At 42.6% G+C, this 15,701-nt stretch overlaps 1 protein-coding gene across 6 annotated transcripts; it reads right to left on the reverse strand.

The window, feature by feature from the left end:
• Window positions 1-5,504: 5,504 nt before the first annotated feature.
• LEO1 (LEO1 homolog, Paf1/RNA polymerase II complex component) lies at window positions 5,505-15,701 on the reverse strand. 6 transcript variants are annotated; one of them, XM_064388696.1, is made up of 13 exons: window positions 15,570-15,701; window positions 14,094-14,807; window positions 13,747-13,851; window positions 13,187-13,281; window positions 12,391-12,536; window positions 11,030-11,114; window positions 10,620-10,714; window positions 10,209-10,343; window positions 9,394-9,529; window positions 8,898-9,084; window positions 8,529-8,626; window positions 6,921-7,059; window positions 5,645-5,788 (listed from the first exon to the last, which is right to left on the reverse strand). In XM_064388696.1, exons 1-13 carry the CDS (start codon window positions 15,625-15,627, stop codon window positions 5,781-5,783), a joined length of 2,001 nt encoding a protein of 666 aa, XP_064244766.1. In that variant the 5' UTR covers window positions 15,628-15,701; the 3' UTR covers window positions 5,645-5,780. The 6 variants fall into 6 exon arrangements, with proteins under 6 accessions (XP_064244770.1, XP_064244768.1, XP_064244767.1 ...); XM_064388695.1 differs by having other exon boundaries at window positions 13,747-13,854; XM_064388700.1 differs by lacking the exon at window positions 6,921-7,059 and having other exon boundaries at window positions 5,505-5,785; window positions 8,530-8,626.

Consider the following 15,701-nt stretch of genomic DNA (forward strand, 5'->3'; position numbering starts at 1 on the left):
GTTCAGCCCCAGAGCATGCAATACACCAGTCCTAAACCACTGCCAGAGATCCTCTCACACAGCTCAAATGTGACACCTTAACTGTGTCAAAAAGCTGGAGATCTCATGTCCAGACCCCTGGCAACAGAGCTGATCTGCCAGCACACCTTGGATGATGTTGTGTAACAACAGAAACCTGTTTGGCCCAGGAAAGTCTGAAGAGATTTAATAAATTGTGAAAGGCAGACAAGAAGGAAAGCAAAAACAGAGGTAAAGAGAGGCTCAAAAGGAGTCCATGACGCTCAAAATAATTTATTTCCCCAAACAAGCTTCCTTCCAGCTTGTCTGGGAATTGCATTTTGTGCAGGAAAGTGAGTGTCAGATGTAAACTACTGTCATACCCAGTGCTATGTCCAAAGTGTGAACTGTCCCAAACATCCAGGTCAGCACTCTCAACCTTTCCCAACCCACAGCCTCAGTTCTTGACAGTAGCATGAGCTCATCTGCTTTTCCAACAGAAGCCTCTTCCCAGCCTTTCAGCAAGTCTGGATCTCTGGCAAGTAACTTCAGAGCCAGAAATCAGACTTTAAAATGCTGCTGCACCCAGTGTGGGACTTCTGCAGAGGTGTAAGTATTTGTAAGAACACACTGCAATCACAATGCTTTGCACATTTATGTAATTCCCATCATGTAAATCCAGAATGCCCCTAATAAATGTCATTGCACTTGTATTAAGGATATTTAAATGGCTTGAAAAATCTCAGATAATCCAGTTTACTCAAAAATTTTGCTGGCTAACTGAAGGGAAAGTTGTCCCAAGGAAAAAACAGGAGCAGAGGCAGTAAATAACTGAGGAAAACAGCAGCCCTGATGTCCACCAAAGTACCAAATTACAAAGTGACAGAAGTCTTCAAACTGGCAGTGCAGCATTCAGAAATTTATTTTCCCCAGTATCTAGCAATGTTGTGCTGTGGCAGGACTAAATCTTCGACAGACAACCACATACATGGTGCTGCATGCCAGAGCTACTGAAGTTTAGTGTTTGAGAAAGTCTGAGAGCCAGAATAATCCTATTTATTTCTCAGAGATCAAACAGGATTTGCAAAAGGGTAACATATCCACAGATTAGTGAAATGTTCTCAGTTTAAATGCGGTCACTTTGCAATCATGCCCAGTAAGTATTTTCATCTGTAGATTTAAAAGAAGTTTTGACCATGAGAGACATGAGAAGTGAAAAATACACATTCCATGTATATTAATATATCTAAATATAGAGACATATATATATATGGATATATGTATAGTAATATATATTATATATGTGAAAAAAAACTGGGAATGATATTCATAAAACACCAATCCCTCCTTATCTACCCCTCATGAATTTTGGCTCACTCATACAGGAAGGTTCTTCTGCTCTGAGCAAAGGGAACACACCAACATAGATGCTCACAGCATCTCCTTAGCACAGAAAGAATCAACATTCTCTAGTGACTGACTTTTCTAAACAAGGATTCCTTTGGGAGAAGGAACTTCAGGACACTATCAAAGCAGCAGTTTTTTACAAAGACACAGTCCAAGCTGGAATCATCTAGAATTAATTGAGAATGACTCTAAAGTGATGCCCAGCTGCAAGTGGCCCCCAGGCAGCAGGGCCATGGAGGGGAGCACTCTGCAGCCTCCCCCTGCCTCGAGGGAGCAGGGGCTGAGCCCTGGGGAGCAGCCACGGACACGGGGAGATGGGGAAGCTGTGTCAGGGAAGCTCAGCTTGGACATTTAGAGAAGGCTCCTTGCCCAGAGGGTGGCTGGGCACTGGAGCAGCTGCCCCAGGTCACAGCACCAAGCCTGGCAGAGTTCCAGAAGTGTTTGACTGCTCTCAGTCCCATGGTTTAGTTTGAAGCAGCTCTGAGGAGCAGTGAGCTGGACTCACCATCCTTATGGCTCCCTCCCAGCCTGAGAGCCCCTGGGATTCCCTGTGCCAAAGCCTACCTGCAGCCAAAGCACCTGTTCTGAAGAGCTTCCCAGAGCTCACTGTCACCAAGGGTCTTAACAGGGCTCAGGTGTGAAACTTCCCCATCTTTGCTCTTTATTCCTTGTGCCCTGACCCTACTGTGAAAACAGCAGTATCACTCACTCAGCTCTCAACAGAAAAGCCTTCAGCCACAACAAGTGCAAACCCACTGCTTCCAAAAGAATCTGCAGCCCCTTAGATGAGGGGAAAGCACAGTGCAGTGGGCTGAGCTGACTGCAGCACCAACCCTGATGTGGGCAGGAAGGAGCCCTTCTGAAGGAGCTCTCTACAACACTCTTATTCTAAAACAAAAAACAGCCATTTGCAAGTGGAGATCCTGGGAAAACATGACCTAACCAGTCACAGCAGACACAAACCTAATTATCAACCAGACAAGCACCATAAATAACCTAAATAGATGCACAGATGTTACCTCTGTGATAAGAACAGGGGCAGTTAGAGCTGCAGAAAACTCTGGAGCTCATTCAGTCACTACAGGACAACACTTGGTATCTTTGAATATTCATTCCCCTGTCCCATATTTTTTCATCTCATTGGAATTAAGGATATTTAAAATTAGATGTGGCTATTTTAATACCCAGCAAACACTTTTATTCACAGCAACATCCTACCCAGCATGTCTACAGTAAGGGCAGCCAGATCAAATTAGCTGGCTGTCAAGATAAAAGTCAATATATTCCTTATATATTCCCACTATCCATGACTGCAAGAGAAGGAAGTGCCCTTGGGTTTATTTGAAGATGTAGTTCCATAATGGAATACTTTGGTCAGTGGGCAGCAATGCCTTCAGGATGCTGTGCTCAGCTGGGCTGCTCCTCCCTGACCTGAAGGCTAGAGAAACTCCCAGGACATCCCAGTGCCAGGGCTGCTCCCTGTGACCCCCCTGGGCTCTGACAGCCCCTGTTCAAACCTGCCCTGTGGCAGCTGTGCTGCTGCTTCCTGGCTGGTTTGGCAAATTTCTGGAAAGGTTTCAGCCCAGACCTGAAATGAACACGGACAGACCAGGCACAGCCTGTGACTGCACGCTGCACTGAGTGCTGAAATAAAGACCATTTTGTCCTGATGACTTTAGAGAACATCTAGTAATTCCTGTACTTTCCACTGGAGGTACTTGTCTTTCTTCCCAAGATAGCTTCATTTGCACATCCTACTTAGGAAGGAGAAAACTTATTTCCTCAGGGATCTGCCCCCCTCCTACCTGGAGTATTTTGCTTTCACAGCAGAGCCCACTCAGGCAGTGCGAGGTCAGGGCTGAGTCTCTTGACACTGCAGCACACCTGAATCTTTTACCAACCCACCACAAGTACTCACCAGGCACTAAAACAGGCTTTATGAACCCTCATTCCATCAACAGACAGACTGGGAGGCTGGGAAAAGGGAGAGCAAAATCTGTCTTCGAGTTAAATAAAACCATACATTGGACCCACAACTGAAAAAATACTGGGGATAAGGCTAAGTTCATTCAAGTGACTTTAATTACAAGATGATTGTTAAACCAATTTAAGCTGAGAAAACACTTTCTAAAAGTCCAAATTTTAATAAAACTTTAAAGGAGCAATTTACAAAAGAGGACAGTGTAAAAAATTACTTCTTTTCATCTTTGTAATCCACAAAAAGCCTCATTTTTGGAAGCTAAAGTGGACCACTTACTTAGTAAAGGCTTAGTCAGCATCAAACTTACAAAAGTGATTAAAACATTTTCATTCTGAGGAGTATAGTAAAAATAAAAATAGCCAACATTTCCATTAAACTGTTATAAAAGTAAACACATTACCAGTGAAATTATGCTGTCTTTTCCATATGCCAAATTTGTTATTTTAGAGGTATCTGGGAGGCTTTTATGTGAAAGTACAGCATGTTACATCCATGTAGAATGAGTCCCTTCCTAAACTGGCTTCTTCCTGAGAAGGTTACCAGTGGAGAGCAGGTAACCTCATGTAAGGAGCCAGCCTCCCAGCAGAGGTCTAAACAAAGAGGATTACAGGGTCAAAATTCCAGCAGCTGGGGGACTTCATCTGCACATTAAAGAGGCACAGAAATTCTCAGATAAGTATTTAAGTATAAAAAAAGAGTTTCTCAGGCCTTCAGACTTCCAAGCTGAATTTTTTCACTTTTTCTTACTCGCAGTCTCCAGTGCAGTCAGCTGCTCAGCAGAAAATATTAACACATGCAGAGCTGTGTGCTCTGCAGCCAGAAGGCTCCTGTGCCTTCCAGACAGGAGAAGTGGAGGCACAGCATTGTGGCAAACAACTATCCCAGTTAAAGGTGACAAAGGCAAGGTGTCCAGGCTGAAAGCTCTAAGTCAAAGAGCCAGGCAATGTCACAAACAAAATGGTTATTAAGAAGCACTTTCTCCCTTCTGTTTTAGAAAAAAAGCCAAATTCAGTTTGGCAGGAGAGAGATGGGGACCAGTCCCTCTTCAATAACTACCAGCTACTTTATTTCAGCTTGTGTAGCACAAATCCACATCATAAACTTTGCACAGCATCACTCAATGGTTTCGATTGTAGGGGAGTTCAGCTACTTCTGCTTTCTCAGCTTCAAGTCACATTCAGGCTCTGCAGGACTGTGTGAGAAGTCAGCCAAAAGAAGAAAGCTGAAAGCACAGAAGACATATGCATGCTCTCTCATCAGTGAGAAAAACTGCACATGGTATTTCATCTCTGAAAGAGTGGAAAAGTTCAGCCATTTCTTCTGCTGTTTTACAGCTGGTATTGTATTGTCAAATAAGGTGTTTTTAAAAAGTGTAAGCACAGCAATGGTTCTGTCTAGAACATTCTCCTCCAGTGACATCCCAGCTAAAAAAAATATTTATAAAACCTACCAGAAACAAGAGGAAATGGCATCATAAGAATTACATGAGATTGTGAGACACAATTGTCATGTTGCATTTTTTGCACCGTGATTAATTTCACCTTTTAAAGGAGACTTTCAGCTCTGCTGGCAGAAATGTCAGTTTTGTTGAAATAAGTGCTTTCACTCTGACATTTACATCACTAGCACATGAATATTATTATTGTTGTTATTATTATTATTATTACTGCTCTGGCAAGATGCAAATATTCATTTTGGACTTCAATGCATGAAAAAGAAACATCTTATGTGATCAGTTAACTGTGAATTTCATGCAGTTAAAATGATTTACTCAAACATGGCAAGAAATATTTTTAGTCAGCAAATTCTACCAGCATAGTAATGTACTGTCCAGTAAACAGGAAATAAGGAATATCTAGGGAAGAAACAGAGTTGCACTGTACCACTGTATGTTCTTAGCAAGCTCCATCATCACACCCTGGTCGGGCACACTTCTCATTTAATCATTCCACAGAGGTTAGCATGGCTTCTCCTAATGAACTCACTAAGTTAACGACCAATTCACTTGGTAAACAGCTACTACAGTTCTCAAAACTGAAATGCACTGTGCAAGATTAAAATCAGCACTGTGACAATCCCTGGTGCAACATTTGCTGCAATGAGACAAAACTCTTAAAAGTCAAAGGAAGTCAAAAAAACTTTATTCACACCAGAAACGCAGACTTAGGAATTTTCCTTTATCAAAATAAGCCCCTTATGGTTACTTACATCTGTGCTCTAACAGAACTGTACAATATATATAAACATATATATAGAAAAAACAACAACAAAAAAATCAACTGCTGCGCTTCCTTATTATTAATCATCATCTTCTTCCTCTTCATCACTGATCACGTATTTCTTAGGCTTCTTACTTGCTTTGTCATCATCATCTGCTTTTCTCTTTCCAGAAGGTTCACCCTCCTGAAGGCAAAAGAATGACAAAAATAAACCACCCTACTTCCAGCTGAGGTAGAAAAAACACAGAACAATAACAAAAAGACCTCAAAGTCTTTCTTGTAAGAAAAGCAAAATTACTACTTGTAGTTTTTCCATTCTGTGCTACTGTGAAGGAGGGCTGGTTCTGTGCCAGTCCTCACCCTCAGCACTCGGTGGCTGCTCCCAGTGTCACACCCCAGAGCAGGAGGGTCCAGGAAGCTGCAGCTCCATCCCCTTGCTGGCCCTGCATCCACACCTGCTCTGCCTGAGCATGGCATGCACAGAGTCTCTCTGCAATATCTGCATTTACAGCATGAGGGGCACTCTCAGAGGTCTCATGAGCATGGACACCTCCTCGAATTTGCAGTGAGTTCTCCAGCACACAGACACACTCCCTGCAGCAGCCCCTGCAGCTTTGCTAAGTTTTCAGACTATTTATACCTGTATGGCCTGAATCAGAGCTACTCAAGCAAAGAAGGAATTCAGGAAGTGGGCAGGCATTTTGCTCATCAGAAAGACAAAACTAAACTAACTGCTCTCTGGCATAAATAAAAAAAAATAGGAGGAATCACTCAGAATCAACGCCAGTTAACAGTCCAAGATATGTAACAGTTTATAGTTTATGAGGCTGCAAAAAGCTGGTCAAGGGAACTCAAATCACTGAGTTAATTACCTGCTTACAAGAAATACCATAAAGACTTTTATAGGGTTGATCTTCAGTTTTTAGGTCATGGAGTCAACAGGTTGATTTTTGCTCCATGTTTATTTCCATGAGTTCAGTTTGAATCATCCATCCAAACAACATTTTAAATCATGAGTTGTTCATACAAAACTCATCAATAGTGACATGAGGAACAAGTGGTAACTCAACTATAGCTAAAAAGAAGTGTATCTTTAAAAATACTCTCAGGCCTAAGTAACCTCATCCCTTTTTCCATTTGTTGGTTTTGGAAGTGGGGGTTTGGTTTTGTTTGTTGGTTTGGTTTTTTTTTTAAAGCAACTTGCTTGGATTTTAAGGAGGAAAGATTGAGTTCTATAACTTTAGTGTTTCAGAACTCCGAGGAATAATTATTTATCCAAAAGCATTTGATTCTATATTAACGTGTTCAGTACGTACCGGGAGAATCGCAGTTACGAAGGAATTTTAAGCAGGGAAAACAGAAATTAACAGGGGTGGGAATCTCAATGATAGCTTCTTCCTCAGAACAAACATTCTCTTGTAATCTAGCTGGGCTATTGTTCAGTGAGTCATCTTCCTGTTCAGCAGAATATCCCCATTAACTGCAGCAACAGTGAAACTACTTGCTGTGTGGTGATAAAGTATATTATTAATAACAGACTGACATTTGCAGTAACGGTAACAAATTGTTATCAGCACAGAGATTTGTGCTGTGCTGCTGACTGACAGCAGGTAAAAGCGAGTGAGAGTACAAGGAAGCCAGAGCTCCACATGTGTGGGTAGGCACTGAACAGCACACTCCCCCTGCGGGCAGTGAACACAGGAACTGGAGCAGCACTGGGGCTTTCTGTGACACTGCAGCACCACTCCACGGCCCCGCAGCAGCATTACCTTCCAGCCACTCTTTAAAATGGAGGCTGCTGCTCCTCAGGCAGCAGAGAAGTGCTGCTGATTAGACCTTTTCTTCTGGGAGAATGGAACTGACAAGTCCTCACATTGCTGTATCATGAACTAACACATCTAGTAAGAGTCTTAAAAATAAACAATTCAATTTCTACTAACAAATGCTCACAGGGCTCACAAAATGACAGATTTGTCTACATGGCTTGCTATGGCTGTCATATTCCCTGATATATTAAATTTTTCTGATGTATCATAAAAATCCAGGAATCTATGTCTTTAGAAGACAAAACTAGTTTTTACTAATTCCACTTCACATTACAATGCCTGTTAGTGCAAATAATTCAGCTGACTGTAAGAGTATCAAGAACCTGCATTCAGCACACAGAAAACACCCAGGGGGCTGGGGAGTGAGGCCTCCCTGGGACTTTACAGGAAACACAGCACAGAAATGAAAATGAGAGCAGCTTACTCCTTGTGTAACACTGCAGTGCTGTATCAGCAGTGACAGACTTGAACTGAACCTCAAATACAATGTTCACAAAAACTCGGTTAATAAGACCCAGCAGTCATAAATTACAAACCAATAAAACACCAATTAGATTGGGAAACAGCACTACTGCTGTAGCTAACAGTTAATTTGATCAGGGCCCAATGTTTCAGATGATGCTGGGGTGATGGGACATGTATGTTTAGTAAAGGACAATAAGTCTTTTTAACTCAGTTTTTTTAACTCTTCTATTTAAAAAGAGCAGAAATACTATGTGAAAATGCTTCCACCATTTCCATAATAAACAGGAGAGGACCATGTAACTTAGGTAACACTGCACTAGGATTCCAAGATTAAGTCTTCTTACTGCTTGCATAATTTCAGTAAATTCATTTTACATAACTCTGCATAAATTTTTCCATCTTTAAATCAGCAATAACAATAGTGTCCTCCTTTGGGAATCACTCAGGTCTGTGAACTAATGCAGTGCATAAGAAATTGGTGATTAATTACCATGGAAAGCATGCCAAGTCAAATAACACATTCATCATGGTGTGAATGAAACCACAGAAGCCCCAAGTTTAAACACTAGATTTAGTGAAGGAAATGTTCCTCATTAAAAAATGAGCAGCTTAAGAACAAAGTCCTTCTCTTACCTCATCACTATTAAGTTTCTTTGCTTTGAGTAGTCTTTGGGTTTTATCATCATCTGAGCCTTCGTCACTGTCAGAAGAGTAAATTCTAGCACGTTCCTCTGCACATTCCAGAAAAAAACAAAAAGCCAAATATGTTTATCTGAAACTGGTGTGGAAGAGAGAATATTAAAAATGTCTTATATTTAGTGCCACACAATGTTTGCAGAACCTAAGTGCAGAGTAAACAAAATAAACTCATACCAATTCAATTAATGTCTCCTCATGTATCGAACGAACGGGCAAAATCCTGTCTCACCAAGGCTCTCCTGTGCAATTACCCTGTCTGAATCACACAGGCCGCAATGACACGCTGTTAAGGTTCATGATTACCTCTGATGCCACCTTTGTATCTGTTTTTGATAGCTGCCAGACTGATTGCATCATCCCCCTCGTCCTCCTCGTCGTAGCGGTCGGGCTCCAGGTAACTGGCGCTCAGCCCGCGCTGGTGCTGCTTCTCGCGCATCCGCCGCTGCTGCGACTCCCGGCGGATGGAAGCCCTCAGCCTCTCCTCTTCTTTCTGGCCAAACACACAAGCAAGGTACTGAGCGATAAAAAACCCCAAACCTCCTCAAGAGCACCTCCTATCCTACTGTAGCATCATTATTCCCATATTCTACTGTAGCTCTTTACACAGCAGTGTAAAGGCTGCAAATATTCTCCTTGTTTTGCCATCTGCAAGCCACACCCATTGTTTGGAACTCTTGCTTAAAACTCCAAAACATTACTGTTTTTCATAAAACATAGAATATTCAAAAATGTCCAGCTCTATTACAGCTGTGATAATTAAGATTAAACCAGCAGACTGGAGAGTTCCATGCCACAGTACCTTGATCATTTCTGTGCGCTGAGACTCTGGATCACGGCCTGCCATTGGCAAAATACGAATTTTCTGGGTCTTGGAACATCTGTCTGCCAGAGACAGAGTCATCTTCCTGTGAGTGGCACTGTCTGTAGAGTGTGGCCTGGTAAAAAATTGCTAGGGGTTAAAAACTTCTTTAAGGAACATATCCATTCTCAAAAGACAATGGTAGGGCCAGCATACTTGAGAATTTAGATTCATCTGCACAAAAGTAAAAGCATCAACCCTTTTTAAAAAGTATTTATGTGCACTGTAAGAGCTACTGGAGACAGCAAGTCTTCTCTCAGTAAAATCACCAGTCCAACCATTAACAGCTAGACTCAATATCTCTACGGCCTTTTAAACCCTTAACTATGCTAGAATCCTACAATCTTTGACCCTTATCAACCTACACATACATCCTCCTCACAGTTCACATCAATATCTCAAGAAACAGTTGCCACCTTGATAGCAACTGTACCTCAGACAAAAGATTAATTTCAGGGAATAGTAATATTTTTTCTGACTCAAATGAGGACTTACATGTAAAAATGCAAATTAAACATGAATACAAAATCCTATAGGTAGCCTACATAATGCAGGAAATGGCACATCAACATTCCCAACTTAGACACCTAATGTAGGACAAATCTTACTGAAAAACTGAGTTTGGAAAATAGCACATTCTTACTAACCAGTGAAGCTCTGAAGCTTTACAAACTGGTATATCTAATCTTTCTATACCAGTTACAACACTTAATTGCAAAAACAGTATCAACATTTGATATAGAAGAGCAGTTTACCTGAAGGTTAACTTGGTCTTGAACACAGCCTGTCCTTGCAGGCCTGTCCCTTGTCTGATGAACAAATGATTGTGGTCTCCTTGCAGCGGCGCCTTGTACACGTCAAAGACCTCATTGCCCAAGTGGAGGGACATGCTTAAAAGAGATTCCCACATCAGTCACTTGATAAAACCACTGCAGTCTATATTTTTTGCCTCATTTCTAAATGGAGAAAGGCTTCATGTTTCCTTTTTATATCTAGCCAATAATTATATGTCAATCTAAACTAAGCAGAGCATAAACCTTTCAAAGCACTGGGACTAAAATAATTTGTACTGTGCACAACTGATGTCGAAGTTTGCTGACCTTCCAATTTTGCATGTCACAGCAAGAACAACTGCATTACTTCAGTAACAAAGGGAGCAAACTAACCTTCCATCTGACCATTTAACTATCCGTGCATTACTCTCCCTGATCTCATTCCCTTCCTCATCTCGTCGCATCCGCCATCGTATTGTGTTTTCTACCTGTAGGGGGAAAAAACAAGACAGTTTTTCTAGCTCATAAGGAATTCTGTGGTAAAATACACTCTATATAGGTCAAGAATTGCAGTTAGAAAGGCTTGATAATTTGTGGCATAATGCAAAGAAATAAAGGTGAAAAGTATTGCTTTTATAGGTGAAATGCAGCTATCAAGCTTTTTAAAAATTTATTACTGAAATAGTCAGTGCCCACACTTTCCTAATCTGAAAACTCAAAACATTATTCCAAAAGATGTGAAACAGACTTTGAAGGAAAGTACCTAGGTGAGTGTAAAAGACAAAAGAAAATGAATACTATACCTTGAGTTTTAACCTAGTTCTACCTTCTTCATCAAGCATCTCCTCATCTTCAAATTCATCTTCATAATACTGGGGATCAAAAGGTCTGCAACGAATTTTACAACACATTCTTTATTCTTCTAAGAAAATTAATCCAGATTATTGCAGAGTTGTGCAAGTTAACAGGTGCTTGAGAGGTTCAGATTATTCCTGCCCACAACAGCAGGCACTGCAGTGTGGGACAGCCCTTCCTGCAGCCAGGGAATTCACTGCACTGATTCCCAGCCTGGGGGTCTGACCCAAGGGTCCTCTCTACCATCAGCTACAGGGTAACATTCACACTCTCTGAATGTGCCAGCTGAAGAAAACAAGTCTGCCTCAGAAAATTCTGTTTCCTTATGTCAGCATGATGAGGTCAGGGTTAAGCATGGAACAAAAAATATAGGAGATCATACAGGGAAAATAAAATGAAAGAAATATCTCATAAATGAGGTGAATTGGGGATTTTCTAAGAGCACAATCCTTGTTGATTTTTTCTTTGTTTTTATTTCAATCTCAAAACCAACCAAAGAGAAAGGAAGATGAGATTGTTTTTCCTCTCTTCCACCAAAAAAAATCTGATGACTGTGCCACAAAATGTTTGCAGAACCAAGTGAGTGAGTGGGGGGAACCCTTTCCCTAACCTCCTTCCTCACAGTTCCTAGGCTGCTCAAGGGAAAAGTGATGGACTTTGCTACTGTACAATTCTGTTTTTGGTCCTGCCTGACCTCCAGAGATCACCAGGAGTTCTCTCACTGGTAGCAGCCACTACCCAGATCAATCAGATTCAACAGCACCGTGCTGCAAGTGCTGAAGGAGGCCTTTAGGGCCAAACCTAACATCACAAACAGTTCTCATAATAGATTTTGCTACTCCTTAGTCATTCCAGTAAATGCCTTCAGTTTGGGTTAGATGAATAGGAAAACAAGTAACCAGCCTCTTCATAAATAGTACATTTAACATATGCAAATAAAAAAGGCCTTATTCTGAAATTCAAAATGATGTTTTGAATCACTGGAAAGTGCATAAAAGTCAGTGCATTTGCCTTTCACATCTCTGAGAGCCTAAACTTATGCTTACAATTCAACTGACAGCATGTGCTTTCAATTAAACCACATTTTTGTCTGGTTTTTACAGACAATAAGTTATTCAATCAAGCTGAAACCCACCTTCATAATAAAATTACCTGATTAGAAAACAACAGCCATTACTGCTGACTAATCACAACCAAAAATACGCATCTTAATGTCAACAACTTTAAATAGGGAAAACACATACTAAACAAAAGCAATATAGGGAAACACTAAAAGACTTTATCAATCCTGTATTTAATGTGCAATTACCTGGGCTCCACACTGAGGAAGTTGGGCAGCTTCACAAAATACAAATCATTACCCAAGTCTGTGTTTACTTTTGGTATTTCTACCTCTATTCTGGTTTCTGGAATAGGCTCTTCTTCCTGCTGTTCTTGACTCAGCCCATTCTCATCCTAGTGAAAAAAAGAACAGGAGCATAAGTGAAAAAAAATCTATCTGGCTGCTGCTGCTCTAATAATTACATTTTGCTAAAAGAAAAGTCATTCATAGGCACAGAGAGGTCAGGAAGATCTGGATTAAAGAATTTAGGCATTTTCATTGAAAGGAATTCAACGCAGCATTGTCACGTGGCACTTTAAGTGACTTCAAGCACCAGTGCAAACTCAAGAGACCAAAGACAATAAAGAACAGCAAAGGAGCCAACAGAGTTTTCAGCTGAGCACTGGAGACTGGGGGACACTTTCTACAAGATTAAAGAAGGTATTTTTATCTATTATCAATAAAAGATGAAACATTATCATAAAAATGAAAATATTTCTCAAATAGCTGCAATAAGGTACCAAAGATAGTTATGGCTTTGTATTTTATTTGGCAGCAATCAAACTATTCCTTATAGTTTTTTAAAGTTCAAAAAGCGGAACAGGGATGGGGGAAGGCAGACAAATCTGATATTGTTATGTATAAAATTTTAATCATTCTTTCAGCTGGGGCAAAATTATCTGTAATGCTACTTATGTCACTAGAATATTACCCAAATCAATTGGTGTTCTGCATTTCAGAGTGCAATGGCATGTTAATTATCTCAAAAGTCGAGTCCACTCACAATGGGCTGTCCTGGGGTTGGTGGCTTGTCTTCTCCATCACTCCCTGAGGAAATGTCATCGGCACCTCCAAACAGATCCATGACATCTGCATGCTCTTCAGCAGAAAAATTACAATTTTAAACCACACATATATGCACACACAACCGTAATGCAAGGTTTATTTATCAAATAAGGAAATCAAGTTGAAAAATGGCAATAGAAGAATTTAAGATAATCCTTATTCAAGTAATTGAACAGAAGTAAAGAAATTTCATTACGCATTTTGGAGGTTTTACTTCTCAGAAAATAAATGCCTCTTCCTCAGCCAGCTAAACCATCACAAAACATAGTACAGGTTCCCTAGACTGCTCTGATTAAAGGAACCATTTTTCAATATCTTTCAGTAAAGATGCATGAAAGAATATTCGCAGAGGAGAAAACTTGACAGAGCTATGTGGAGAGGATCAGCATGTGCATCCCACACAGAACTGCTCATGTCTGTTTGCTTATAGGTGATGAATTGCAGGCTCAAGAGGAGGATTAAAGGACCCAAAATCCCACAAACCCCCCCAGCTTTTACCTTTCTGCCCTTCTGTGTCACTCTCTGCTTCTGAATCTGACGCAATTGGCTTCTTCCGCTTCATCCGCAGAACTTCATCCTCACTATCGCTGCCTCTTGCAGACTCTGCTAAGGAGCACAATTATTCTCAGCAAATTAAAAATTTTGGTCCACAAATTAAAAAATTCCTCTCTATTAATAAGCCCTCAAAGTGCTGCATCAAAAAAAAATGGCAAAGATGACTATAGTTAAAAACTATGAAATCAATGCCTTTACATTGAAGCTTCAATCTTTTCAGGCCAATGTGAACAAAACAATAAAGAGAGAACAAACCAGCAGCAAATCATTATTTCTGTATTCATTCCTACCAGATTTGTGCTCTTGCTCCTCCTCATCGGAGTGCTGGGCCCTTTCCTCATCATCAGAGTTCTGCATCTTCTCCTCCTCAGACCGCTGGGCCCTTTCATCATCGTCAGAGTTCTGCATCTTCTCCTCATCCGAGGCCTGTGGCCTTTCCTCATCATCAGAGTTCTGCATTTTCTCTTCATCCGAGTTCTGGAGTCTTTCCTCATCGTCAGACACCTGTGGCCTTTCATCTTCATCCGAGTTCTGCACCTTCTCCTCATCGTCAGAGTTCTGCTGCCTCTCCTCATCGTCAGAGTTCTGCTGCCTCTCCTCATCGTCCGACTGGTCGCTTTTGTCCTCCTTGCCCCACTTCTCGTCCTCGGAGTGCGCCTTGTCAGAGCCCTCTCCCTCGGAGCGGTGGCTGCCCTCCTCGGGCTCGTCCTCGTCGTCGTCGTGCGCGGCCTCGGAGGCGCTGCGCTGCTCCGCGTCCGACTGCTCGTTGTCCTCGTTGTCCTCGTGCCCCGAGCCCTCGGAGCGGTTGTAGGACCTCTCAGAGTGGTTGTCGCTGCCCGAGTGGCGGGAGGCACCGTCGTCCTCGCTGTCCTCTCCGAACAGCTCCTTGTTGCTGGGTTTGATGGCCTCCCTGTCGTCGTCCTGGTCGCTGTCGCTGCCAGAGGCGTTGCTCCCGGAGCCCGCGTGCTCCTGCTCGGAATCGGAGTCGGAGCCGGAGTCGGAGTCTGCAAAACAAACGCGGCCCCTCAGGAGTCAGGGTGCCCCTCTGGGGAGGCACGAGAGGTGATGTGCACTGCTGTCACAAGAACCCCGAAAACAGAACCCAGCCCCCAGAGAGAACCTCCAGAGAACGGTCAGCAAGGTCAGCAAAGGGAGCCAGAATAGTAAAATGAAATGGCTGCTAATAAGGGCACAGCACAATGAAAAATGATGGATGGCCCAAAACTTTCAAACCACAAGCTGTGGTCTAGATTCTAAAACTGTAGAAGGAATAAAGAATTACACAAACGAAAGTAACAAAATAGTGAAGACTCAAACAACTAACTATATAAACGCGGCTTATAAGACCCTACAAATCTAAAACTGTCACTCTGCATTGAATCCAAGTCATCTACCCAGGGAGGTTTATGACAATGGAGCTACTCCTCACTGCCGAGGCTGGTAAATGCGGTTTCCAACAGGAAAATAAAAGAACACCTGCATTGAAAAGTAATTTACAGGAACGCGTACAAGAATTTGTAAAACGGCAGGGACCTAAAACAGGTGTCCCACTGTTTCCAGAGCTCGGCTGCGGCCGAACAACCTTCCCTGCAGGCACCGGACCCGGCCCGGGCTCCGCGCCGCTCGCCCGCTCCCTCCCTGCCGCCCGCGCTCGGGGCCGCGGCAGAGGTGAGGCGGGCGGGCGGCACAGCCCGCGGCGGGGGCACCCGGGTGGAGGGAGGGAGGGAGAGCGAACGAGAGAGAGGGAGGCGAGAAGCCGCCCGCACCTTTGTGCTCCGGCTCCGAGTCCGCGTCGCTGCCGAACAGATCCGCCATGTCGGCCATGGCGGCAGAGCGGCCCACGGCGCCGCGCAGTGACGTCACACCGAGCGGCGCGCGCGCAGGCCGCCCGACGCCCT

This window comes from Passer domesticus, chromosome 14, assembly GCF_036417665.1.
Source record: "Passer domesticus isolate bPasDom1 chromosome 14, bPasDom1.hap1, whole genome shotgun sequence".
Taxonomy (NCBI): Eukaryota; Metazoa; Chordata; class Aves; order Passeriformes; family Passeridae; genus Passer; species Passer domesticus.